At 43.9% G+C, this 27,902-nt stretch overlaps 3 protein-coding genes across 17 annotated transcripts in view; 2 read left to right on the forward strand and 1 right to left on the reverse strand.

The window, feature by feature from the left end:
* ATG13 (autophagy related 13) overlaps positions 1-5,410 on the reverse strand; it is a 27,530-nt gene extending 22,120 nt beyond the window's left edge. For 5 of the 13 annotated variants that reach the window (XM_058827672.1, XM_058827656.1, XM_058827641.1 and 2 more), the window contains exon 1: positions 4,250-4,583. The gene's annotated coding sequence lies outside the window, so the exon portion shown is untranslated. Of the gene's footprint in view, positions 1-3,493; positions 3,613-4,249; positions 4,586-5,172 lie in introns of those variants that run through there. The other 8 variants (XM_058827600.1, XM_058827632.1, XM_058827690.1 and 5 more) reach the window with 6 other exon arrangements.
* On the forward strand, positions 5,260-7,276 carry HARBI1 (harbinger transposase derived 1). Its single transcript, XM_058827725.1, has 2 exons — positions 5,260-5,929; positions 6,485-7,276. The coding sequence occupies exons 1-2, from the start codon at positions 5,260-5,262 to the stop codon at positions 6,859-6,861; spliced, it is 1,047 nt and encodes a 348-aa protein (XP_058683708.1). The 3' UTR covers positions 6,862-7,276.
* A 2,543-nt stretch (positions 7,277-9,819) lies between these two features.
* Positions 9,820-27,902, forward strand: part of AMBRA1 (autophagy and beclin 1 regulator 1) — a 129,793-nt gene continuing 111,710 nt past the window's right edge. For 2 of the 3 annotated variants that reach the window (XM_058845095.1, XM_058845102.1), the window contains exons 1-7: positions 9,820-9,954; positions 20,484-20,739; positions 20,994-21,052; positions 21,793-21,976; positions 22,623-22,795; positions 23,574-23,640; positions 24,223-25,682. In XM_058845095.1, the coding sequence (XP_058701078.1) occupies positions 20,605-20,739; positions 20,994-21,052; positions 21,793-21,976; positions 22,623-22,795; positions 23,574-23,640; positions 24,223-25,682 (2,078 nt within the window). In that variant the 5' untranslated portion in view covers positions 9,820-9,954; positions 20,484-20,604. The remainder of the gene's footprint in view (positions 9,955-20,483; positions 20,740-20,993; positions 21,053-21,792; positions 21,977-22,622; positions 22,796-23,573; positions 23,641-24,222; positions 25,683-27,902) is intronic. The other variant, XM_058845110.1, reaches the window with a different exon arrangement.

The following is a 27,902-nucleotide window of genomic DNA, read 5'->3' on the forward strand; positions in this document are numbered from 1 at the left end:
ACTTGCAGTAAAACTATACAGCTACAAAATTTACCTACAACCAACTGGAAAAACACGTTTTTGTCAAGAAATAGACCAAAATCCTCTGTTCACTTCTCTTGAAATCTCTGATAATAAATACTTAGCTTTCACATTGACACTGCCTTGTTTTTCAAAATACAATTGTTTCTAGGAACACAATGAACTTGCACGGCGTCTGAAGCAGGGCAGGGCAAGGCAATAATCCTATTTCTGCCACCATCATGTCACATGGCCTGGGATAAATCACAATTCTTCTGTCTCTCAGTTTCTTCACACGTAAGTTAATAATCATATAGAGACCACTGGGGAAGAATGCCTTAATTAGCAAGATTCATTATAGTTTTTGCTTATAAGCTTCAGAGTATTAATTCACCCTGAACCCCTGTTGCAGTTTTGAGACAGCTAATCAGCCTGAAGCAGCTTGTCAAACATCCCATATTTATGGAACATGCTGCTCCTCACAGGAACACTGAGGTCAGGGAGCACAAGCAGCTGCTGTGCACAACATTACTCAGTGTTCAATCATTAAGCAAAGACTGAACTTACAGCAGAGTATGTTATTTATGCAAATTAAAGCTTGCAGGGCAAAAGGGCCAATAGCCCTTTTAGTTCACACAGAAAATACAGAATCTTTAATGACCACACACATGCAGTGCTTCTATTTAAAATATCACACTTAATGCCAGTAGAGGCATAATGCTTTAGGAGCATCAGTCAAAAAGGGCTGCAAAATAAGTGCTGCAATTTACAGAGCATTTTATAGAGAACAGTGCTGCTTTCTGAATGACTCTATAAAAAGAAAGCTGGATATATAACATGGTTGAAAGTTCCTAGGCTACATTCATACCACATCTCCTTAAGCTGTTCTCATTACAAATTATAATTTGAGAACAACAGAAGCGATTCAACATCAAATGCATTATCAAATTATCCTTTGGATATTTTAACCTCCTTATTAAAACTGTTATGCCTTCTTTCCCTGCATTTACCTCCACTAGAAGATTACAGACCCTTTCCACTGTGGGGGGTGCAAAAGGAAGTCAGCATTTAAATTTTTAGTCAGCATTTGATTACTGCTTGATGCAGTAATCAAATTTTTTTAAAAATAACCCTTTAGTACTGGCATGTACCACTACAGAAGTACCACAATCCAAAACAAACAAAACCCCAGGCAAGAACAACCTGTTATTATTTTTTTGACCTAATTAAGTACAGCACTGTAAGGGTTGAGATCTGAGATCTTTGACAAACCTGACTGATATAAGGCAGTAAAATACTGCATTAAAAAATACTTTTTTCTTAGCAAAGAGAATGTTGCCATTTAAATACTAAAAAAAAAAAAAAAAATTATACTGGCTTTTAATGTGAAAAGTGACATGTGACCCCTGCAGAAAGACACAAGGAAGTATATATCCTTATATTGTGGAAGAGCTGTCAAATAAAGCACCCACAAATGTGTGCCTTTTGAGGCTGGAAAAAAGTTCTGATATCAACTATTTCAAGATGCCTGGGAACTAATGGAAGCTACTCTCAAGTTAGCTGCCACAGCTGACCTGAACAGGAAGGAAATTCTTTAAACTTAGTTCCACCAAACTCAATCAGCTTCTCAGGTCCTGTGGGTTGCAATGCCAGCACAGCTCTTTGTTGAGTGCTACTGCATAGACCTATGCTTAACTCAAGGAAAACACTGGCTCATTTTACACTGAGTAACAATTAGAAGGAAATAACCTTTGGTCTAGGCTAGAAAAATACAGATGACTGATTTCCACTCAACCAGGTAATCCCTTCAGTAAACTGATATATTCGCCAGTACATGATGCAAAAAGCATTTTGTCCGTATGGCTTTTTACTTTGTCTCCCCCTTCCTGCAACACCCATTTTTATACTCTTGCTTTTATTTATATGCCTTTGTCTTCACTTTACTGTGAAGAGAGACATCAGAAACAAGATGTTCAAAGGACAACTGCTGCATGTGGGTCTCTTGACTAAATACTTATTCCTTCTCCCAAGGCTGAGGCAGATTTTATCCAACACTTTAACATCTAAGCGTGTGCATTCTACGCTCTACTGCTATTTATACCCTCCTTCTCTGAGAAGGACACATCAGCATAAGGTGATGGCGCTGTTTGCATGATGCAAGGAACTGCAAGAGCCCTCCCCTTAAAGCCTCGGCAGAGCCCAGAGGAACTACAGCGAGCGGCACGCCGTGCTCCAAGCCGGGCTCCGCGCTGCCAGCCCGAGCGGGCACCTGTAACCCGGCACACAACAGGTGCACGGCAACTCCCGGACACCGGCAGCACCTCCGTGTTCCATACACGGGAACCGAGCGAGTACATCTCTCCGACACCCCCGCAAACAGGAAAGGAGCAGAAGCACCTGACACATACCAGGCATTATTGCTACTGCTGGGGAAAGCATATATAGGCTGCTTCCATCATTTCCTGTATTTCTCTCTGAGCCATGTCTGCCACAACTTACAGTTATCTTGCTTTCTCTTCAACCAGACATTCATCAATGCAAAATAATTACTCATAGTTCTTATCCCAGAGTGAAATTGAAAAGAGGGGAAAAACCAGAGTGGGTGTAGCTGTAAGGAAAGGGCTGTGAATAGCTCTCCAATGTTTGTTCCAAGTTACCTGACTGTATCCCTTGCCCATACCACTCTGCCACAACTTCTTTTTTAATACAGGACCCAAATCCAATCTCCAAGGGTGTCATATGAGAAGCTCAGAAAAGCCTCGTTGAATCATGCAGTAAACAAGAAGCACATGGAGGTTTTCGAAGCTTTTAAGAGTGCCTAGAACACATTCTCCCTTCAATGAACAAGAAGCTTCACTGCAAGCAGGTATTTTGAGCACACTAATAAGCAACTATAAGATCTTCATAAACACAATGCTCTGTTTCAAGACTGGGCCTACAAGTCAAACAACAGTATCCTGCAATTACTTAAAATTAATCTCCATTTTACCTTCTTAGTAGATTAGTCAGAAACCTAGAGAGAAGTAGCAAACAGTTCTAAGGTGTGACACTCTCATTCTTTAAAGTTTATGGATTTTTTTTTTCAAGAGAAGATTAAATTCTAACAGTAAAACTGTTTCACATAATATAAACATTCTGATGTAATAATCAAAGGCTCTGTAGTTCACTATATGCTCAGGCTTCGACTGATAAAGAGGTAATTTTTCCTCCTGATCAGGAAACAGATTCACTTTATAACCAGCTCCACTGCCAGCTCCACTGACTTAGAAACAAAATTAATTCCTGTTGACCAGCAGTTACATTCTGTACTTCCCTAAGGTCTAAAAATGGTATCAGTTCAAAGGTCCATCCTCTCAATTTGTTTGTCAAGCCAAAGTATACAGAGTAAACCAGAATCTGCTTCTACATACCCTGTACTATAACCACCAACATAATCACCACCTCTCAACTATTGTATGAACACATGTGCGGAAATGTTAAGATTATACAATACCATTTAAGCAAAATAAAGTGATCCTGTATGATCCTTCTGGACATCTACAGACAGCCTGGTTCATCTGAAAGACTTATTTCTTGTCACAAGAAGGAAAGGTCCTCCAGGTCAGGCCACTCCTGCAATAATTTGGAGATGCTCTAAACTTTATTTGGACAGCCAACTAATTTTCAGCTACAACAGTAATTTGCCATGTTTTTCCCTCTTGCTATGTGCCTAGTCACACCGCTTTTGGGATTTGTAAGTAGGCAGTTTGTAGGCTTAGTCCAGAGAGTCCCTTTTCTACATGTTCACTGACATGGAAGGTGTCTCTGCTCCACCGAATCCACGGGAATGACTCTGACTGTGCCCTAAGAGCCACACCTTCAACAGGAAAGAAAGATACGACCACCTGTAAACCTCTGCTCTTTCCCAGCATAGTGCAAGCTCGCATGTTACAGGAAGTCTATACAATGGAGCGTGCGGTCTCACATTCTACTATTTCCAACAGGCTCCGAAGTATTTTGATTTTAAATGACCACTTGCTGAGATTACAACGGGCCACATCTTTCCCAGGCCCCACTGACAGCCACCAAGTCGTTAGGAAAACGAATGGCAGACGACACGCAGAACCGACCCCTGCGAGCAGCGAAGCAAACTAAAACGGAGACACCAAGCCGTAGCCAAAGGTATAGACCCACGTCGCGGCCCCCTCCCCTCGAAGGCCTCCCGCAGGCTCGGGGAGCTCACAGCCCTGCCCTGCGGGGTCCGCGGTACCTGCGCGGGGCCGGCAGTGCTGGCGGCGCGGCGGCTCATCCCGCGCGGGGCCCGCTCCGCCGCCGCGCCCCGGCGCCTCCTCCGCGCCCCGACCGGGCACGGGGAGAGCCCCGCGGCCCCGGGACCGCGGTCGCCGCCTCCAAGCCTCGAAGCCGCCCCGGGGCTCTGGCCGGCGCCCCTCCTCCTCCTCGTTCCCGGCCCGGGGGTCTCGTCGCGAGTGTCAGCGCCGGCGGGGGTGCGCGGCCGGAGGCGGGGGCCGGGCCGGGGCTGCCACTGCCCTCAAAGCCAAGGGCTGCGCCGCGCCGCCGCCATCGCCGTCGCCATCGCCGCTGTTTGTTTTCATCCGCTGCGGGCGGGGGGGGGGAAGGAAGGAAGGAGGAAGGGAGGAAAGAAAGGAGGTGCCTGAGCGTCCGCAGCGGCACTTTCCGCACGCAGCCGCCGCTCCCCGCCCGCCCGCGGGCGCGCAGAGCCCGCAGTCCAGCGGGACAGGAGGTCACCGAGGCCGAGAAAAGCGGAGCAGCGCCCGACGCCGCTGCCGCCGGTAGCCCTTGCCTGTGGCGAATCTATCGCGGCGAATGTGGGGCCGGGCCGGCGGGGACCGCCTGGGAGCGGCCGCGGGGCCGGGAAGGGGTGGGACGACTCCGGTCGGGCGGCCCGTGGGGTCCGCGGCGCCCGGCAAGGGCAGCGCCCGCCGGGGCTGCCCGCGGTTCGTGTCTGCCGGGCCCGGCGGCGGTGACTGCGGACGACTCCAGCTCCCTCTCCGCCACGGGAGGTAAATTCCTGTCAGAGCCAAGCAGAGTTGTCGGCTCCGCGGTGAGCCCACCTGGCTGACAGTGTATTTAAAAGCAGAAAAAGAAAAGTTAAAAAGGTTTGCTGGATGATCAGACTAAAAGGAAAACGATAACGGAGTCTGAAAAGCTCACCAGTAAGAACCGTTCTGAGTATCCTCTTTTGTTTTATGCGGGTGAAACCTCTGGGAAAGCCCCCAGGGACTCCCCTGGCCGTCAGCCATGGCCGTACCTATCGCGGTTCTTGACTGCGACCTCTTGCTCTATGGCCGCGGACACAGGACTTTGGATCGCTTCAAGCTGGAGGATGTCACGGATGAGTATCTGGTATCCACGTACGGCTTTCCCCGACAGTTCATTTGCTACCTAGTGGATCTCCTGGGAGCCACTCTCTCACGCCCTACACAGCGGTCCAGAGCCATCAGTCCAGAGACGCAAATACTTGCTGCGTTGGGTTTCTATACCTCTGGCTCCTTCCAGACTCGCATGGGGGATGCTATTGGCATTAGCCAAGCCTCGATGAGCCGCTGTGTTGCCAATGTAACCGAGGCACTGGTGGAAAGAGCCTCACAGTTCATTCACTTTCCTAAAGATGAAGCTACTGTTCAGACCCTGAAGGAGGACTTTTATGGGCTGGCAGGAATGCCGGGAGTGCTGGGGGTGGTTGACTGCACCCACGTGGCAATCAAAGCACCAAACGCTGAGGACCTGTCCTATGTGAACCGAAAGGGTCTCCATTCCCTGAACTGCCTCATGGTGTGTGATTCCAGAGGAGTCCTCCTTAGTGCTGAAACGCACTGGCCAGGGAGCCTGCCGGACTGCACGGTGTTAGAGCAGGCAGCCCTCACAAGCCAGTTTGAAACTGAGCTACATAAAGATGGCTGGCTACTTGGTAAGTCAATTTTTCATCCTTGTTTTCAGTAGAAAGTCTATCATATATTGTCTCCTTACTGAGTGAGAACCTCTGGGCACTAGTGATATGTTTACTTTCGGTTGCTTTCCTGCAAATTGATTTGAGATTTATGATTAGGTTTGGACAACCCTTATCTTGGAATCCTAGAACAGTAACTTCTAATCTGTGTTTTATACAGTCTGATTATTGTATGTATTAATCCTCATTCATTCTGTTAATAGCTTTCTTTCAGTATTCTACACCTTTCCATGCTGAATTGTGCAATTTTTAATTCTAGGTACTGTGCTAGTACTACTGTATCCCCCTGTTTTATGCAGTAGATTAATTCTCTTAAAACTCTTCTGTGGAAAATCTTTCAGGATTTTCTTGTGTAAAACTGAATGCCTTTACTTTGCCACATTCGTAAACCAGAGTTACTTCTTCCATGCCTTCTCTTTTAGCTAGAGGAAGAATTTATTCTGTACCAGAAAACCAGTCTGAAATGTGGCTAACTGTAGGTGTGTAACCTGTCCTGCTCCTTTCCACTGCTAACAGGTGACAGCTCCTTCTTGCTCCGGACGTGGTTGATGACCCCTCTGCACATCCCCGAGACGCCTGCAGAGTACCGCTACAACATGGCCCATTCCGCCACTCACAACGTCATTGAGCGCACGTTCAGAACCATCCGGTCGCGGTTCCGCTGCCTCGATGGCTCCAAAGGCACCCTGCAGTATTCTCCAGAGAAGTCCAGCCACATCATTCTGGCCTGCTGCGTGCTTCATAACATCTCCCTGCAACATGGACTGGACGTGTGGTCTGCACCAGCCGCAGGGCACATGGAACAATCGGAAGAAGAATACGAGCAAATGGAATCGGTGGACTCAGAAGCCTGTCGTGTCCGTCAGGAACTTTTACTTACTCATTTTAGCTAATGTTGTGACAGAGAGAAGGCTTCTAACAGTTCATCTGGAAAGTTATCTGGAGTAAAAATGCCCCTTCCTCTTCTTTAAGCCTGTAGAGACTTAAGGAGATGTGAAATGAGAAGAAATTTATTCTCTTCATTTCAGGCAAATTTCTGAACTTCTCTCAATCTCTCCAGGGATTCAATTTAATTGGTACATTTTTGTTGTCATGATGCTTAGAGACACCCCTTTCACTTGACTTAGAGAACAATGACTAATGTGACAACAGTGGGAAAATTAGGGAAATTGTCTTCTATAGTGATGGAAAATCTGTCAACTTTATGCTGTTTTACAAAGCAATGATTCTTTTCCACTGTGTAACTCAAAACACGACTGATTTTTTAAACAGTATTTTGCACAAATTAAATTTCCACATGAGCTCCTTTCTACTATGAATTCATGAGCAGCAAAGCAAACATTTACATTTTTGTTTGTAGGTATAAAGTTTTGCTCAACATTATTTTGCCGTTTTGCACATGTCACAAACCCCAGTGATTTATCTGAAAGCTGGCAGCTGTGTCCTGGGAGGGGTCTGGCATTTTGCTGGGCACACACTAGTGCTTGCACGTATCTAGAAGGGTTGAACATTCCTTCTTTCCTAAACAGGCTGCAGAAGATGTTCTGCTGTGGTGACTGTGTCGGGTGCTTAACAGATATCAGGAAATAGGCTAGTGGAGCTGAGGCTGGTTTTCTCCTGCAGCAGGAAACTGGTCATCTTGTTGGCTGCTTAAAAGAAACGCCAAGGACTGACTGGGTCACAGAAATCGAGCCAATTGCAAAAGTTCTCCATTTAGATCAAAGCAGAGGTGTGGAAAGGCTGCTCTAGCACTGCTGGCAGTCTGCTTCTTCAGTGGAACAGGATGACTGATGCACGCAGTTGTTGCTGGCACCAGGCTGGGCAGTTTCCTGGAAATGTTCTCTTTCTAAAAGGCACAAGTGTTTCCAAGGATCTCATGACAGCAGTCTAAGAAAATTTTGTTTCTTAGATTTTATTTTTTACTGGGCAGTAAATGTAACAAAAGTGGTAGGGAATGCAGAAAACTACAAAACTAACTACTTAAAGCAGCAGTGCAACTGCCTGACATTGTGGGTCTGTCCTTTCAGAGGAAGTGAGCCTGGATCATGCCCCACATTTGATGAATACAAGTGTATGGGACACATTTTGCAGTGCAGGGTGGAGATGTAGGGTTAGATACACTCTGCCAGGTTTGCAGTGGCAGTAAGCACTTAGTAGCTCACAGAAAACCAAGCATGCTTGATGACATGTAAACAAGATGCTTTCAGAAGCCTCAATGAGAGCTGTAAAATGTTATGTACAAAGATCTCAGAAGTAATTCCATTTTCTTTACACAAGATATTATACAAGAACTACTATTGGTCACTGCAGCAAAACTCCTTCTCCTTTTACCTAGGAAAAAGCAGACAAGCATTGTTTTCTAAAAAAAGCATTTTTAAGGTAAGGGTTGCTGTCGTATATGGTGCCTGATGGCTCATAATCACATCTGATGGTCTTTGCTAAAAATACTGTTCACTGGACCAAAACACCAGCAGACACTGAATGAGCTGTGTGGGTGGTGGTAAGGTCAAGTGAGACTTGGACATGTGGTACGAGGTACAAACATTGTCACTTAATGACAAGCTGGAGTTTCTCAATTTACGCTATGAATAGCTCTTCTTAGCATGTGCTGAGGCCAGAACAAACTCAGTGTTCACTTCCTGGAACACATTTCCTGCTCAATTTTGTCTTCTTTCAGCCACTGTCACCTGTGGTAGAACTTAATTTCAAAACCGATCTCACTGCTTGTCAGTTTGGGCAAAAACTGTGTCAGGTCACACCAGACAAAACCAATCCACTGAACACTATTCTTGCCTGAGTCAGATGTCAGTACCCTTCTCTTTGCTCAGGAAATGTAGGGAGCAGTTTCCACCACATACTCCTAAGCAGCTTCCTTCAAAACAATTCACCCAGACTTTTTTGTTTTCCCTCAGAAAAGGCTTTTTTCTTTTCCCTCATGGGGCCAGGTTGCTCAGAACTCTCTCCATCCAACCTGGCCTTGAACATTTCAGGGATGGGGCGTTCACAGCTTCTCTGGACAACCTGCTCCTGTGTCTCACCACCCTCACAGTAAAGAATTTTCTCCAATATCTAATCGAAACCTACTCTCTTTCAATTTAAAGTCCTTCCCCTTTGTCTTGTCACTACACGCTCTAGTAAATAGTCTTGCCCCAGCTTTCCTCTAAGCTCCCCTCCAGTACCAGAAGGCAGCACTTAGGTCATGCAGAAGCATTCTCTTTTCCAGGCTGAAAAACAAATTGAAAAAAAGTATTTTCAGCAAATTGTTTTGAGATTTGTGATTTGGTTTATGCAGAAAATAATGCTGTGGAAAGCCAGTGTCCACAAAGGAGACAGAGGAGTCCTGCAACTTTATTTGAATAAAGGGAGAGAGTTCACTGGGCCATACCCATAGAAAGGACAAAGCCTCCTTTTATCCTAAACTCCCGACTGCAGCGTGCCCACTTCCTTTCCCCATTTGCTGAGGTATTGGGAAGGTAGATCCCGATCCACCTGCTACATGTTCCCCTAAAGTTCAGGAGTTCATTAACACTCATTTCTCCTTTTAAGTCTGGACGGCCCTTATCTTGGAAGTTTAGAACAGTAACTTCCAATCTGTTTTATACAGTCCGACTATTGTGTGTATTAGTTTACATTCATTCTGTTAAGAGCGTTTTTCCAGAATCCCACACCGCCCTAAGCTAAATTATGCAGCTTTTCAATTCTGGGCTGGGGCGCTGCCCCGCAGTTCTCGGGGCTCGACTGCTCTCGCCTGCCCTCCGTCGCCTCCGGGAGGCGGTGAAACACCTCGTCGCTCGACTGGCGCTGCCTGGCGGCGTTCTACCCTCGGCTGCTCGGGCCTTGGTCCCGCGCTCGGCGCCGCCGCCGTTGGGCCCCGCTCGGCGCTCGGCTGGCCCGCCTGGCCGGAGCTCGGCGCGGCGGCGGCGACGACCGACCCCGGGGCCGCTCCGCCCGCCCGGCCCGGCCCCGCTCCGGCCCCGCCGCTGCAGGTACGCTCCGGGCCTACGCGCGCCGCCGGCCCCGCGCCGACGCCGCGCCGCCGCTCCCGGGCGGGCGCGGTCGACCCCGCGGCGGCGCCCCGGAAGGCGGCGGTACCGACCCGTGTGAGGCCGCGGCGGGTGGAGCGCGGACGGGAGGGAGTCGGGACTCGCTGCCGGGGCCTTTGTACGGGAGTTCCGGAACCGCGGCCTTACGGTGGGGGGCGCGGGGAGGGCGGCGCGCTGCCCCGGGCCGGGCGCCGTGGCGGGAGGGCGAAACCCGCGGCGCTGCCTCCCGCCGGCCGGCGGGAACGGGAGCCCCCGGGGAGAGCGTCCCGGAGAGCAGCCCGTGCCCCGCTCCGCCCTCTTGAGCGTACCTCAAACCGGATTTTCTGTCCCGGCTTGGGTGCCTGGCGCTTCCCTGTCCATCGCCCCCGCCCCTCCTGCTGCCCCCACGGCTCGGTCCGCTCGCGTTCTGGGGCTGTTGCTTTGACATAATGTTTTTAATTGTTGTTGTTTTCCGCCCTTACCCAAATAAAACATGCAGCAAGTGTTGTCTGCTCTATCTCTCCTGTTGTTAAAGTGTGTTGCAGAACACGCTTATGAAAGTAGCGTTTGGCATAAATTATATTCAGGGGTGCCTCTATTTATGTCTTGTCTTGTGAGGAAACGAACCCAGCTAATTCGCCAGCTATGGGAACGTTTTTTGTTGTCATCTACCACATTTTTCCCGACAACACATACATTTCTGTAGTGTTTTTGTAGTGTTTTTTTGGATTACTTGTGGTCCTGTCAATACCATGCGTTCGGCTGCCTTTGGAAAGCAGTTTTTCCTGAACTAAATCAGCGTATCATCTTCAAGGGATCCTGTAGGTGGTTACGAGTAGCTTTTCTTGCTACACACTTTTAAGTATTATTCTGCGGTAACAGACTGATTCAAGAATTATCTAAATGCAAGCCTGTCTTCAGGAAGATTAGCTGTATGAATGTGAAGTCCGTGTAAATACGGTCACTGCTCAGTGCTGCTCCGTTTTCTTCTCTGCATGAAGTGATCTTTGGTCTTTATTTAAAAACCTAGTGTGTTTTTCTATATTTGTCCTTGTTTACTGCTCCACCCAGCTTGGTGTCCTCTGCAAATGTCATCTGGCTTCTTTTGCCACTCCCATCCTCTTTCAAATTGCTAATGGGGATGTTAAAAAGGGACCTAGGAATGACCTGCTGGTAATGTGCACTTATTGCCAGTCCATTACTGGTCTGTTAAGTTTGTTGTTGGGTCAGTTTTCAGAATGTGGTATGGGGTTAAATCCATGCAGATGTGAATGCCTTATGGGTGATGCAGGACCTGAAATTCTCTGCTAAATTAAAAATCCTTTCTTGTGTTCTGAAGGGCTGCTGTAATGCATTTCCTAACATTCATAACTCTTCTGCATAGCTTGCGTGTCAATTCTGGAGTCCACAAATGATGCTTCTCTGGATAACTTAAAAAAAAAAAAATTGGTCCATTTCTATTTTGAAATAAGTGTGTTATTTGTGGCAGTGCGGCTCTTAATGAGTAGGGCTGTCCACTAACATTTATATTTTTCCTAATACTTGAAATGAAGAATGTATTTGGATCCAAATGTCTGGACATGCCTTTTCAGATTGAGTTGCTGGGCAGTTTCTGCCGAATGTTTACTTTGCTGACAGCTTGTTCTCAGTTTTCTCTCTTTTGCCCTTTTCTGAGTCATAACTGACCCTCTAGATTCTTGTTTGGTTGTTTCCTACTTTTCCATTTTCCGAGCAGCACTTCTAACTTTTATGCAGCTGTAACAACCAGTTCTAAAGAAGGCAAGCAGTGATCCAGTCTGCTGCTATCCCTCTGCCAGAAGTTTGGCATTTTGAATAATTATTTTTTTAAGAAACTTCTGGAAAGAAACTCTAGTATCTTTTATGCCATGCTTAGCAGGCTGACTGAACTGAGGGGTCTTGCAGAGTTATTGTTGATGTGAATACTTACTGCTAATGCAAACAGCACCAAGGTACTTTTTTTTCCCCCTGTTGAGTTTTTGGGGGCCTGATAAAGGGCATAGTGCATGGTGATGGTTACCTTGTGTGTTTTGTGTTAGTAGCCCTGTGCTATCCTAGCAAGGAGGGTGGTAGAAACAAAATATTAGTAAGGTAAGGACAGAAGGATTTTGTTTTACAAAAGTGGATGACAATGTGATATGCAGTGGAAGAGGATTAATATTAGAAATATTTTACTGGAAGGTTGTTACAGGATATAGTAGTTGCCTAATGAAAGACATGTTTGGGTTGCTTGAAACAAGAGGAGACCTGCTTTCCTCTACAGGATGAAGCAGTACTCGTCTGCATCTCAGGACTTGGTTGGTTGTTAGGAATTCTGACTGGGATTGTTGTCTGGTAGCTGTTTGTTGTCTCCTGTTTTTGTTAACTGCTTGTTGAAGGGGATGATGAAGTGTCAGGCTTGAGTGTGGAGAACATCATCTTAATCCATGTGCTCGCACAGCTCCACGTGTTCTCAGTGAGGTGTTTTGGGTTGTCCTTGCAGAGTGATCCCTGCTTCCTTCTTCCTGGTACCTATTACTAATTCTTCACCTTGAGCAGTGCAGGACTGCTGAGAGGAGTCTCTGACTCACGTTTTGGACACTTTTCCCCCTCCCTTTATATTTCTCCCAGAGACTCAGTCTAAAGCCAAGAAGGGCAATGCTGTCAAGAATTGTCTGTTTCTTTGTTCGGAGTCTAAATCTTCATTGTCTCCCACCTCTTCTATAATTCTGATACATCTTTGTGTGAAGACTCCAGCTTCTGTATGGATCATTTTTGCTTTTGTCTTGTTACTGCATTTTTTTGTCTTGTTACTGTATTTCTTTGTGAGCAAGAAATTATATGACTTGTGTTTTCTAAAACTTGTTCTAGCTTCCAGTTGCTTTTTCTTTATTACTCAGATAAGATGCTTGTGCCTTAAGTGCAGCCTTGAATGCATAAAACACTTCAGTCTTCACCTTGGGGGTATGTGATGCTGCTTCTGCTGCTCTGTAGTGTTGGCACTCCCACATTACTGTGGAATGTGTGATGTCACTTGGGGCCACTTGGCTGTGGCCCTTGAGCTTGAGGAACCATGATGTGACTATTAATGTAAATAATGGGATTTTGAAAATTCCTTTGTCTTTCTACCTAAATTAGAGTAATTTTTTAGGGGGTTAATCTGAATTTTATATTTCTCTGTTTGTCTCTCTGTTGCTCTGACTTTCTCTTCTTTCTGTCCCTCACTTCCTGCTGTGTATACTACTTAACAAAAGATGCTATGGTTTGAATATGGAATTGTGGAAATGGACTCTTAATCTTTCAGATCTCAGTTCTGCTGTTTGACTTACCTTACAGCTTTGTGAAATTATGTTTATTCTCTCCCTATCTTCTGGATTGAAACTAATATCTCTCTTCTCAAGAATTCATTACGTTTATATGGAAGTTGTAATAATAGTTATGAAAGTGCTCCATATTCTCATTGGTAAATGAAACTGTCAGACTCCAGACATGGGTGATCACTTACATTTATTATTACTAGTTCCCTTTTTATATTTACCATTCATTTTCTGACCTTTAGAAGTTGATATCTGCAAGTTTCTCTTCCATGTCTTCATAATTTTGCGGCAAATAGTCAGCATTTTAATGTACTTCTTTTGAATAAAAAGTTCTTTTATGTGTATTTAGATCATTTAATTCAGACTGGGAAGACAAATTTAAGATTCTAGTGGCAATTAGCTCCTTGTTGTAGTCATACAGGATCTCAAAATGACAAAGTACTATTGACATCTTTGTAATGTAATTGAATTTCCTGAGCTGTATGTAGTTGTATTTTAAAACACAACATTGAATTTTTCAATCATGAAGCACTAGGACAAGTAATTTTTCTTTAGGAATCCTGTTTTTATGTGTAAACACTTATTGCAGTGAGTGCAATTTAGAGCAGTGTGTCTACTGCATCTACAGAAAATGTGCTTTTGAATTACTTTCCATCTCTCTCTGGCTTTAATCAAGGGAAAACTTCAGCTTACCATATAATACTTTGGGGAGTATTTAAAAACTTGGAAGAGTAAAACCAGGACCATATAATGGAAGTGCCTTCATGGTATTAGTTTTGGATTCCGTCGTATAGTTGCATCATAAACTTCTTTCACTTCTCCTAAGTGTTTTTTATTCTTCATGTTTAGGGGCACTTAGTTGAAGTCTGACTCTTGTTCTAATTAAATTCTTAAATTAAGCAGCTTTTTTTGTTTTTTTTTTAAAGCATAATCAAGGACACAAATAGAAACAGAACAAAATAATGTGCTTTTTTCATTGTTTTGATTAATCATGCTTAAGATAGTGTTGTTAACCATCTGTAGACTGTTTTTGTTTGTGGGTTACCCTTGTTTAAAGATTCTAGTCCAGTGTAGCTTTATTTTCTGTTTTTTGTTCATTTAGATATTACTGCAAGGTATCTTGAAGTTTGCTGTACGCAAAATGTTTTCTGGTCTTTAGGGGTTTTTTTTGTTTGTTTGTTTTTAACCCAAGAAGAGCTTATACCTCTACAGTCTAAAGGCTCATCTGGAACTACCACAGATGGAGCTAAGGGAAGAGAAATCATGTTGTTTGAAGTAAATTTAAACATATATAGCTAATCAGCTACATTGTCAGAAATTTATATGGCCATGTCATTTAAGAGTGAACATAGTCCTGTTCTTCCAAATACTTATGTTTTGACCTGTGCAACTATCTGGGATATGAGTCATGTCACCTATTTTTTACTGATTTTGTTGTTGTTGTAGCATTGTTCAAATGCCATTGCTACTGGCAAACTGGGAATTACCAAATTAGGATTCCTTGAGTTGTCTTGTTTGTTTTGTATTGTTTTGTATTGCTCAGTTTTTCAGGTGGAGGCACAAGAAGGGTTAATGAGAATGGCATGACGTTTGATATGGATCGACTCATATATTTAATATAAAATCATATTTTTAATAACACTGCAAGTATGAGTCAGGTCTTCTATCTGAAGTGTTTCTTGGGCTTCTTACATGGAATTGTTTCATGCAGTTTAGGAAAATGATGGCCTCAAAATCTCCATGTCACAGAAAGGAGGGAAACACAGATTGTAGACAAGGAAGGGAACTAGAAAGTCACTGGAGCTGTGATTGCTTGTGTATATTCTAAATTATGTTCCAGGCATCTGGTTTGTTCTTTGAGATCTCCTGTCTCTGGGTGTCAGAAACAAATTTTATTGTTTTATGAAAGAAGTGCCTGCAAAAGGAGGGGCTGTGTAGTTCACAGTCCTTGGCAAGATGATCTTTGGCAGTTTTCAGTGGGCAGTTTTTGCTCTTTTGAGCATTTGAAAAGTATAAGGTGTCTTGGTAAAGCAGTTTGTTTCAAAATTAAACTGTATAAAATACAAGAGAAAGCGACTTGTAGAAAATCCTTGGAGGAAATAGCCTGTCTTGTGACTGCAGCCTTCATTAGGATCACTGTCAGCGAAGATAAAGCATTTGGGCTGTAGTGCTGCATACACTGTTTTCATGCCTGTCTGATGATCTGATTCCTCCTGGAGAATCCATCCACACGGGCAGTGGTGGGAATGCTAAATTATTGCTAATATTTATTAAATGTAACTTGAATTACTAACATTTATTAAATGCAATAAGCAGTTCTCTTGAAACTTTTAGTATATTATTGGTGTTAAAGCCTGAGATGCTGCACTTTAATTTGGAATAACTGCAATGGCATTGTTTGTGCTGGACACACTGCTTAAGAACAGACATTTTGAAAACAGAAGTAACTCTGGCTTAAAAGAGAGGTAGGCCCCAGGCCAGAGCAGGGGGTGTTGAGTGTAATAATCTGTTTCCTCTTCTTTTCTAGAGACAAGTTTGCTTGTGGTTTTGCTGGACAGTGGCATGCCTCATTGTTCACCACAATTTTGTTTTTGTTGTGTTTTGAGTCCTTTTTTTCCCACACATATTCTTTTAATACAAAATATACAGCCCTGGCCCATCAACTATGTGTGGATCATGGCTGTTTTACAGTCAATACGGTCTGGAAGTCTTAGAATTTGAAAAAGGGACTTGGAGACCAAAACTACTGGCATGTAGTTTTTTTCCTCTGGTCTCTTACAGGGAATCTTATAAATACATTCTCTCTGTGGAACCCAGATTGCAAAGTCAGTGACAGCTTTAATATTTCACTTCATATTGCCTCTTTCTTCATCAGTTACATGAGATCTCTTTGGGCAGCAAAATTGTCTAAAATTATTTGGACATTTGTATCTTCTGGATAGATCTCCCATTGTAAATATAATTTACTGATTGCAGGGTTTTGTTTTTTTTTTCTTTTTAAACACTGATGGAGCTGTTTACACTGATTCTCTGCACATGCATTAGGAAAGGCTTTTACTGTTGGGCTCAGCACACAACCACAAAGTTCTTTGCAGTGGTAATAGATTAGTCTGAGGGCTGAAAGCCACATGAAATAACGTTTTTCCCCCATGAAAGATGGAATAACAGGAAGATAGTATTGCAGTATTTTTCTTTGTATCAAAGTCAGCTGTGCTCCCAGTGTGGTGGTACCAGAATATCCACAAAATTAATAGCAATAAAGATGGGGAGTGGGCACATTAAGAGATGGGACCATCATCTCTGTAAAGTGCTGAAGTTTTGAATGGTGAGCCATTGCCTAATGCATAAAATATCTTGATATCCTTTTTATATGGCAAATTGAATGTGCTTCTTTTTCTTCCTCTTCTCACCCTACCTTTTTGTCAGTGTTTTCAGGGAGTCATGTATCACTATGAGGTATCACCAATTTGCAGCTTCACTTTGGTTTTTTTAGAGGTTCAGCATCTGTAAAAGCGACAGTTACAAGTGAACGTACATTACTCCAATACTGGGAATTCTTCAGGCTTCTTTGAGGATGGTGCTGGTATGGAGCAAGTAAAAGGCTTGAGTTTGGGCTGTGTAATGCTCTTTCCAAAACTGTAAATAGCCCATCATGTTGTCCTGAAATGCCCTGAAGGGAGAAAACACTTAAGGAAAGAAAGCTGCCAATTACAGAAAAATTTCTTGACTCTCCATTTTCAGAATTTCCTGTGGTGCTCTGGATCACATTCAGGGCATCAGCTAATCTTGCAGTTGTTGGACACTTTTGGTCATCCTGGTTCAACCAACCATTCAAATCGCCCTTCCTCCCCCAAAAAATAAGTAAACAAAACAAACTCAACAAGAAGAACAAAACAGAACAATACCAATCCCTCTTTAGGTGGTCAGCTGTTTATCAGTTGAGATAGCTGTGGGTATTTGTAGTAGACACTGCTACTGAATCAGTCCACCACTTGCCTGAACAGGTTTGATCCAGTAAGCTGCAAGTTTTATTTATGTTCAGTCCCAAGAAGTATTTTCAAACCCCCTGCAGTTAATTTAAACTTTGTTAGTCAGATGGCTAATGAGTAGCTGCAAATATGGTTGGTACTTCAATGGTTTATCTGCTACTGGTATTTAATAACATGTCATTGTTCAGCTTGTATTTGAGCAAAATGTTTGGAGTTGTTTGGTATCTTTACTAGGTTAGAGAAAAAATTGGCTCCTTTAACACCCTCACAAAAAACCCTATACAAACCAAAAACCTAAAGGGAAAAAAAAAACAAAAACCCCACACCAAAACAAACGGAAGCTGAACACATGTTCCAATAGAAAGGTTAAAGGCTTCCTGCTAAAATGAGCAAAGATAATGCCAGTATTCACTGCATGCCAGTGCTACACTGCATCTGTTTCTTTATTTGAAGGCTCTGAGTTTCTTTGCCTGTCTCAAGTGTTGCTGAATGTGTCACCAGCTAGTGGAGCAGTTACTGTGGTCAGGCTAATTCAAACCAAGGATAAAGTTTGGCTCCCAAAGGGGCCCAGGGTAACGCTGAAATCTCAGCATCACTCAAGAAGGATATATTCAGTGTTTTCTGAAGAGATCCCAGCTTTTAAAAATGTTGAGCTGGTTAGCAGGGTACTGTGAGGGCATTAGAACCCTGGGTGTTTCCTTTGTTTACTTTTGAAAGGGGATAAAGACATTAAGTTAGGAGAAGCTGAAAAATCGAGGTAATGGTCCCTGAGGGAAAAACATGAAGTTCAAACACTTGGGCTCACATATGAAGTGTTTGTTACAGCCAGATTAGTTGAATAAATTAGGACACACATGCAGAGATTTAGATAAGCTATCTTAAGGTATGTACTTGGTTTTATGTAGTGGAGATGACTTGGTCTTTCAGTAATGTGCATGCTGGAACTTCACTGACTGCAATTGTAGGAGTGATCTCCCTGTTTATTCTACAATATGTAAACTTGTCCATGGCATAAATAAACTTAAAGTCATTTGTTAAACCTCTTGATTTCTTTGTTGCTATTGTACTTTAGCGAACATTAGTTCTGATGGGAATGAAAAGTTGCTAGGTTGTCAGAGCTTGTTCTTTGTGAGTGATCATGAGTGATTGTTTTCCTGCTTGTAAATTACCATGATCTCAAATTATTTATGTGGTTTATCCTTCACAGCTATCAAAAAGCTATTCCAAAGTTTAACTCTTTCTGAACTTCCAGCTTATTCCAGCTCCAGGACAGGTCTTCCACTGGTGTCCTGTTTATATGTTTATTCTTGGATTGTTGAAGTCCAAATTCCTTGAATACACCCATATAGAATATTCAGCTACTGTTTTCTTTATTTTACTAGATTAAGAGTTAAACAGTTTCCTCCTGTAAAGTAGACTTTTTGTTGCCTGCATTGTTCTGAGCTGTCCTCCTCCTCCTCCATTCTGCTTACCATCTGAGTCTAGTAATTTCTGAACATGGGTGCCTGGAGCTGTTTGCAGAATCCAGATCAGGATTTATTAGCATTTAGCTAAAGAAGATTTTTAGTTCAGGGATTCCTGTATTATATTGTGCTTTTGGGTGTATCTATTCCAGTTATCCTTCTAGGTTTTTTGGATCTGGGCTTTTTTAATCTGTATAGTTATTTTTAAGAATTCTCCTGCAGCATGATATCTTCAGTTTTTGTGTTGCTTTTCCAGTAAGTAAAGTAAGTGTTTTGTAGAATAATTCCTACCTAATGTTTGGCTTCTCAAAAGAAGGCTTATTGTACACCATGGAGTTCAGCTTCTCTAAAACACATGATCCCCATGCTGTTCACATTAAGCATCAGGGAATTTCCAGCTAGCTTGACTTTCACTGTGGAGAATTTCTTTTCTAGGAGGATGGATGCTTTTACTTGTTAATTTCTTCAGTACTCTTTATTTTACGTCTACAAATAAAAACTGGTGTGCTTTTTTAGAACTTATTTTCCTGGCTTATCTCTTTAGACAGCTCCTCCCTTTAAGCTGCAGCTGTCTTAAGTCATCTGTTCAGGAGAGTTTTTTTGAGGAGAGTGGGAGGAAAGAAAATATTGCTAATGACCATTCTGAGTTATGTCATCTAAAAATTTATCTCTTGTGCATGTTAACCTATTTTCTTCTTCATGTGTTTTTTTTTTCTTTTTTAAATTTCTATTCCCTTCTCTATTGAATATTGATGGTTTTGTTCAGTGTAACATGAGCTGTGTAGAGTTTGTCTTTACATCTTCATGTTATCAAGAGATGGCAGAGTAGTATGCACACTCTGCTGGGGTCAGAAGGTAATAGCATTGCAGCAGTTTCTTGGTTTGTCTGTTCTAAGAAACTTTTCTTGAGAGCTTTTTGTGGCAAGCTCCAATGTATGACACCACTGAGAAGCTGTGTGACTGGGTTTGCTATTAGAGTCACTCTATTATTTATTTATTATATTTATTTAGCTTTTCTTGACTGCTTAATACAGTCAGTATTAAAGCTTTCCTTTGCAGCTGAAAGTGTCCCAAAAGCATTATTCTTTGCCACTGTGCATTACTTGGGTGAACTGCTGTTCTAAGAGCAATGCAGATTGAAAGATGATGTGCAGACAATGGAATAATCTTGGTGGAGCTGTCTCATACATCATTGTTTTTGTATTTTGTAAGCTGTTGATGGAGTTGGAAGAAATTCGGACTTGAGGTCAATCGATTATCTGACTTTTGCAGTTTGACCTGTTAACTGAGATTTGAGTAGTTCCTGGGAGATTCCTCTGTCATATTGTCAATTTGATTGGAATATTGTTCCTCTAGCTTTCAGACCCCCTTCCCAAATAGGACCTAAATCTTCAAGGTGTAAAGACTGTATCTTCATAAATTTTTTTTCCTTTATTATATACAGCAAGAGGTGAGAAGAATGGAAGGAGTTTGAAGGCAAATTTTTAATTCTCCATATGTGTAGTGTGCCTAGGGCACGTGTACAAGGGAAGAGCTGGATGCTTTCAAAGTAATCTTTGGCTGCAGAAATGTCAAAGTGGGGCTTTGATAATGGAAGCAGGTAGCAAAGGCTGCGTAAGAAGAAAGATTTATCTCTCAAATCTAGTATTTTTGGGATTTAAAGCTTTTGCTTCCTCTGGGTGATCAAGGTAAAAGCTGCCTTCCTTATCAGTCTCTTATCTTTTTAGGTTTCCATGAAGATAAACAACTGAAATGTGGATAGCTTATTTGTAGCTTGGTGGTGGTTGTCATCTGGAGCCTGCTGGTGTCTCCTCTCAGTAGTAGGCGTGGTGGTGGCAGCTGAGAGCCATGAAGGTTGTCCCAGAGAAGAATGCTGTCCGCATCCTGTGGGGTAGGGAACGTGGTACCCAAGCCTTGGGTGCTCAGCGGCTTCTGCAGGAGCTGGTGGAGGATAAAACTCGATGGATGAAATGGGAGGGCAAGGTAAGGTTGTGGGATAGAGCTGCATAGCTTGATCTTGGAGTGGGGGAAGGGAGGCAGGGATTTGAAATAAATTGTCTTGTGATTGTTCCTTTGATGTGTTACACTTGATATGCTCTCTGGCTCTGTTCAGTTCCTGCAGTGATGTGATACTAGATATGTTCCTGCAGCGGGCTCCCCTTGTTGTCTGTGTGGCTTACAGTTAAAGTATGATCATATGACTCTTGCAACACTTCCTGCTTTGTTGGCTTTTTCAGAAAGTTGAGTTACCAGACAGTCCACGCTCCACCTTCTTGCTGGCGTTTAGTCCAGACAGGTAATTAACTCTTAGTTCGTTCCCTGTTTCAGCAGTCTCCCTACACTTACAAAAGTGATGGAGGCTTGTGCCCATTGAGTTGTCCAGTCCTGAACGGCCGAATGAAACTTCTGGTTCCTGACACACATGGATCGAATGTGTGCACCTTCCTAATCTCACAGCTTCAAGCCTAGTTGGTGCTTAATTTTTGAGGTACCCAGGTGATACCAAGTTCTAAGGAAAAAGGACCTGTGCAGACACCGTGGGATTTCATAAGAAACTAAAGGGAGTAAAGGATGTTTTTATACAACATGCCCAAATGATGTGACACGTTCACTGGGATATCTAACAATAAAGAACAAAGCAAAATTATGTGTCTATTGGAAGCAGAAATGGAGGTGGGATCTCTCATAGTGTCACTTGATTTGACAGTGGTTGAGACAGTGTGGAGAATTGGGAATATTTCTTTGCCCCAGACTGTCACTCAGGAGTGCCTTCTGAGCTGCATGTTCACTCTGACGTTCAAGGTCAAGTTTGTGCTTGCAGATTCAGATGAGCTCATGTTTGCATGGACCCTGAAATCTGGCTACAAAAAGCTTTGTGACCATTGGTGAAACAGTAGCCTCTTAACCCTTTGAGCTCAGTGTGAGAGAGCTGCTGGGTTAGGTGTGAACAGACCCTTGTTGAGGTGAAGCTAACCGTGGTCTAATTTTGCTGTGTTCTTCTCATGCTAATGTTTGTCTTACCTTCTGCGTTCCCAGGACCCTAATGGCTTCCACGCATGTGAACCACAACATCTATATCACAGAGGTGAAAACGGGCAAGTGTGTTCATTCCTTGGTTGGGCATCGTCGCACTCCCTGGTGTGTCACCTTCCATCCCACCATCCCAGGCCTCATTGCTTCAGGATGCCTAGATGGGGAGGTTAGAATTTGGGATTTACATGTAAGTCTTTCCTGAAGCATATGTCCTTTGATATTTGGTGGGTGGCGACTAATTTTGGCTGAGTTTGTTTTCCAAATGTTACCTGGTAAGAGAGCTGTTTGGAGGCTTTTCTGGAACCTGTGTCTAAAAGCATAGAACCATAGACATCCTCTCCTCTCTAGAGAGGAGGTGACAGATTCTTCATTCAGTCCTGACAGGTAGGTTGTGCTTAATTGATTGCAGTGGTACAGGTAATGCTGGAGAACTTTGTGCAAGGTGCCTGTTTAGCCTTTGTGAGAGACATGCTGTTTGTTATTCCACTGAGCATATCTGAACTGTTCATTAGAGAAGATGCTGCTCTACCTAGTTTGGTAAATGGCACAGAGACAAAACTTATGGGCTTGTCTGTTTGGTTTTTTTTAAATGAAGCATTTTTACAGGCTGCTTGAGACACACTTACTTACAAAAATACATCTGTGGTCATTGTTGCAAGTAGTGTTACATTTTAGACCTGGCACATGACCTTGTATGGGAGCAGCTGTTGTTGTCAAGACAGCACCTCGCTTGCAATGCTCTAGGGCAGCTGGGAGGCATGGGGAGTTCATGGTAACTTAATGATGGCAAACTTTGTGATAAGCTGCATGTGGTTCTTGACTCCTCGCTCTAGGGTGGAAGCGAGAGCTGGTTCACGGATAGCAACAATGCCATTGCATCACTTGCTTTTCATCCTACGGCTCAGCTCTTGCTGATTGCCACTGCCAATGAGATACATTTCTGGGACTGGAGTCGTCGGGAGCCTTTTGCAGTGGTGAAAACGGCCAGTGAAATGGAACGGGTCAGGTGAGCTCCTGCTTCTGGATGAAGAAAATGCTTGTATGTGAAAAATGGTTAGATTTGGGAAGTGTGTGTGAGGTTCCTCTGGGATGCTGCAGCCTCTGCACTCAGGCAGTGGAGAGAAGTGTTGCTTGCAGCTCCTTGACTCAGCTGGTAGAAAATCAGTTCTGTGGGCAGAAAGAAAACCAATTGAAAGTAATAGATCAACTTGGTTGTTCATATTTGCAATAGGACATGTGTCCATTAAATGTCCAGAATCTACTTCATGTTGATTTGTAAGTTTAGTAATTAAACTTGTCAGCCATAAGGATGAAAAACCCAGTAATTGCTGGAACAGAATGCTGAGGTATTACTTTGACACACTTGTAGAGGAAACTGGATTGCTGGAAACCTGCTGTCTGCTTTTGAGCAATTTAAAATAAGACAATGATGTGACATCAAGTCAAGTTAATCTCTGTACCAATTCCATTTTGTAGTATAAACATGTGTATTCCTTTATATTTTCTGGCTATTTCAATTGATACAGCAGTACTTACTTCCAGCTTTTAACTTTGGTGTAGTGTTGCTGTAGACTATAAAATAACTGCAGTCTTTAGCTAGATAGGTATATTTTGTTCTTAACGCATAAACTTTTTGACATCCTTCATAAAAAGATGATGATAATGTAGTAATGTTCTCATTGCAAACATGTCATGTGGGGTTTTCTTCCCTGCTGTGTTCAGCTTCCTGTGTCAATGTGGAATGTGGACTAATGATTGATATTCTGGCACTGCTTTTGTTTTAGGCTGGTACGGTTTGATCCCTTGGGACACTACTTGCTCACAGCGATAGTTAACCCTTCTAACCACCAGGTAAGGGGAGGACTTGTATTTACTGGCTAATTACAAGGTGCTCTATGTACTTTAGCCCTAGTCTGTTTCTAAGCAGACTTGTGTTTTACTGAAAACCTGAAGTCTTCTTAAGCTGAGTTCTGTCTCACCTACATTGGTGAGCATGAATGTTCTTGTGTTACATGCATGGCTAATAAAGTGCTTTCCAAAATGTGTTTTGTTTTTCCCTCTCTTTCTGACTAATGGTGGGACAGGGGTTCTCAGTGGTCCTGTTCTTTCAGTTCTGTTGTGATGTTCTTTTGGATTTGAAGCTATTTGAGGTATTAACAATTCTCCCCTCAGCTTCTGACCCTCAGACATTGATACTTCTGTTTATATGAACAGTGTGTTGTGAAAGCTCACTGGGCTGTAGGAAGAGGTTGTCTAGATCCATAAAATGAATTTAGAAATCATCTCAACTGGTTTTCTCCAAGTCAAGGCCTTTAGGAAGGGACTTATCACGTCCTTTCATCTGTCTGGGCCAGTAGCTGACTTTCTGCTGTTTATTTTTAAGTGCAGGATTTTGCCTTGAGGTGACTGAACTTTGACTGTTTCCTTCTGCAGAGCGATGAGGAAGTGGAAATCTCCGTGGACAGCACAGAGATGCCTCATTATCGTCAGCGCGCTATCCTTCCATCTCAGCCTGTGAGGCGCACACCCCTCCTCCACAACTTCCTGCATATGTTGTCCTCCCGCTCCTCTGGCATACAGGTGGGAGAGCAAAACAGTGTTCAAGACTCTGCTACCCCATCCCCTCCACCGCCTCCACCACCACCACCTCCGCCTCCAGCCAGTGAGAACACAAGGGCATCTGTCTATAACAGGCTCCGGGAGCGAGTCAGCTATCCCACAGCAGAGTGCTGCCAGCACTTGGGGATGTTGTGCCTTTGCAGCCGATGCTCTAGTGCAAGACTTCCTTCTTCTCTCTTCCCACACCAGGAAAACGCACCCTCCACGTCTTCTGGGGCCACTGGCACTTCCTTCTCCTCTGTGCAGACAGAGCCTTATCAACCCCCAGAGCAGGCATCCGTAGCGCAGGAGGAGCAGGGGATACTTAACAGGCCCTCTGCTTTCAGCACAGTTCAGAGCAGCACTGCTGGCAACACCCTGCGCAACCTTAGCCTGGGCCCCACACGGCGGTCCCTCAGCGGGTCCTTGGCAGGCCACCAGTCCCGGTACCAACAGTCTGCGAGAGAGATGGCTTCAGGCTTGGGTGGGTCTGACTGGTCCAGGACAGTGCTGAACATGAGCTCTCGGTCTGAGCTGGAAGCCATGCCTCCCCCTAGGACCAGTGCCTCCTCCGTGAGCTTGCTGTCCGTGCTCAGACAGCAGGAGGGAGGTTCCCAGGCATCAGTGTATACCTCTGCAACAGAAGGTAGGGGCTTTCTGGCCCCAGGGGCTGAGGTGAACAGTGGTAGTAGTGCTGGCCCGAGCAATCCGGCCAGCATTCGTAATGAGCTCCAGTGTGATTTGAGGCGATTCTTCCTGGAATATGACCGGCTTCAGGAGTTAGATCAGGGGATTGGTGGGGAGCCCAGCCAGTCGCAACAGGCTCAAGAAATGCTCAACAACAACATTGAGCCTGATCGACCGGGTCCCTCCCATCAGCAGACTCCACAAAGCAGTGAAAACAATTCCAATTTGTCCCGGGGTCACCTGAACCGCTGTCGTGCTTGTCATAACCTGCTGACCTTTAACAATGACACGCTGCGCTGGGAAAGAAGCACGCCTAGCTACACAGCAGGGCAGGTCCAAAGCACATTTGAGGGTGTGCCTCCAAATACCAGCCAGGTGCAGCCTGCAGAGAGAACCGAGGGCAGAGCTCCTGCCTCTAGCAGACTGCAGCTGGGCAGCTCTTCCACCCCGCAGGAGGAGAGGACCGTGGGAGTGGTCTTTAACCAGGAGACGGGGCACTGGGAAAGAGTTTACAGCCAGTCGGCTTCAAGCAGACCTGGGAATGTATCACAGGAGGCCTTAAACCAGGAAATGCCTGAGGAAAGCTCAGAGGAGGATTCACTCAGGAGGTAAGATACATGCTTGCCCTTCCTCCTCTATTTTTTCCTGAACCTTTCCCATCTAGTCTGAGGTTTTTCAATATTTTCAGAGTTAAAAACCTTTTCTCATATGGCCGTGTGTTATTCATGTAGATGAAGACAGAGATGTTGGTGTTGATGTGTTTATAGCTGCCATTGTCATGCTGCAGATGAGTTCTGAACATTGTAAGGGCAGGACCTGTCAATGGTAGTACGGGCGAAAGGATGGGTTCTTGCAGCAGATCTCTGGGGTGAACTTTGCTTCTGGTGTTTCCAAGACCCTGCAGAAGCTGGAAACTCAGGATGCCTTAATGCTGTCCTTTGTGCCCCTTGTCACACACCCTATCATCATGTGCTATGCATGGAGAATCTGCCCAGGGCTGGCATGGAAAACTGGACATTAGTAAGTTGTTAAGTTAAAAGGGTTAACAATAACTTTCTTAATGTTGCCCAGAGGGGGAAGAAAGTCGAAACTCTGTGTCAGTGGTTTGGGTATAGGCAGTTGGTTTGCTCCTGATAAGAGAGGTAAGTTTTGAAAGCAGCTTCTGTTGACCTGAGCTGGCAAGGGACATACTGATCACTGAAAATTTTAGGGTTTGCTGTCTTCTTTTTTAAGAAGGTTATTTTTTTTTTTTAGAAGGATATTTTTTCTTCTGCTTCAAATATGGTACAAGAAACTGGATAAGTTAAATTGAACATGTGTCAGGAAATACCTGTCCTTTGTGTGAAAGTGTCTTCACTGGCTTGTGTGGATGATGCAGCTACACTGGTACTTTGGGTAGGGTTAACATACTGGGTTTCAGTTTCACATCTTCTCTGTCAAGTGGTTTGTGCTCTCACTAGAGCAAAGGTTCAGTCTTGTTGTTTCTCTGAAACAGATGCTTTGAGCTGTAGGAAAGCAAACTTTCCAGGTTGGATGCAGATGTAACTAACTAACTAAGAAGGCTTTGTACACAGGAGTGCCTGAGGAGAGGGAATTCTTTCCTCTGTCCTGCAGATAAGCTGATTATAATGAGACTGGAACAGTGACTGCCTTTCTTGTTGCTGTAGTTGCATAGCAAATAAGTGGTGGTGGTCATAAAATTATTAATCTGTTTCTAAATCCTTGCCCCAGTTTGTTTTTTTTTTTAAGAGCCTGCCATAATGAGTCTCAAACTGATTACATGTGAGCTACTTCTTGGGCTTGAACTTACCTACTGTTAATTTAAGTCAGATATCCTCTTGTCCCCTATTAAAGGGCATAAGAGTAAGAAGGAGCCAACAAATTTAGCTTTAAAATGGCACTTGAGTAAGTCTTGCGTTATCTTTCTTCTGAAATAGTGGTACATACTTATGTCATTTCCACTGCGTCTCCTTTTCTCAGATGAGTCACTGTAGTATCAGAAATAACGGGACAAATAACCTTCTTATTGATCAGACAGCTGGCACATATTTGGACAATGAGATGTAGTGGGGTATGTAGATAAAATCTTTTCTGTGGTAACTGTACCATTTAAAAACGCCTTGAGGCATATAATTCAATCCACCTCAGCCTGCAGGAGTCTAACAACGAGAGTCCTATGACTAAATCTCTGGGTCACTTTTCCTGTCATCCATGGTTGCTGCTACCTGCTCCAGTGGCTGTAAGCATTTGTGCAGGATTGCTTGCCTACCTGGTCACCTGAGCAAACAGGTACTTTTCGCTGAGACTTCTGATTTGGAGTGGGTAGTTTGATGCATGAGCTTAATTCCAGAGGAATTCCTGTAAGATGAAACATTTAGTGAAACCTTTCTGGTAGAGGTTGTTGAGAGTCTTCTAGGGTCTTTTGCTTTCCCCGTCTCCTGCTTCTGTTATCAGGCCTTTCTAAAGAACAGGCACGGCAGGGGTTTCTGCTTCCCTTCTAACTGAAGTTAAGGTTATCTGTAGAGTTCTGAGGTAAGAAGCTGGAAGCAGTGGGCAGTCTGGTATTAAATGCTCGTGGCAATTTCCTTGAAGTAAAACTTCATTTCCTTTCTTGTTAAACACATCAGGAGGGCTTGGGGCTTTGTGAAATCTTTTCTCTTAAAAGGAACCCTGCATGCAGGATAGCTCTATCCTGCAGGTGTAATTTTCTGCCGTTCTCAAATTAGCTGTTAATATTTTTCTTTATGGAACGTGGGAGATGAGATTAGCTCAGCTGGATTAGAGCATGGTTGCATAGCACCAGGGTTGTGGGTTCAATCCCCATATGG

This window comes from Poecile atricapillus, chromosome 1 (genome assembly GCF_030490865.1).
Source record: "Poecile atricapillus isolate bPoeAtr1 chromosome 1, bPoeAtr1.hap1, whole genome shotgun sequence".
In the NCBI taxonomy this organism is placed as follows: domain Eukaryota; kingdom Metazoa; phylum Chordata; class Aves; order Passeriformes; family Paridae; genus Poecile; species Poecile atricapillus.

Excerpts from the sequence above, each read along its gene's own strand:
- HARBI1 (XM_058827725.1), top strand. The coding sequence starts at position 5,260 with ATGGCCGTACCTATCGCGGTTCTTGACTGCGACCTCTTGCTCTATGGC. Across the intron at positions 5,930-6,484 it reads TAAAGATGGCTGGCTACTTG|GTGACAGCTCCTTCTTGCTC; the intron begins GTAAGTCAATTT and ends CACTGCTAACAG.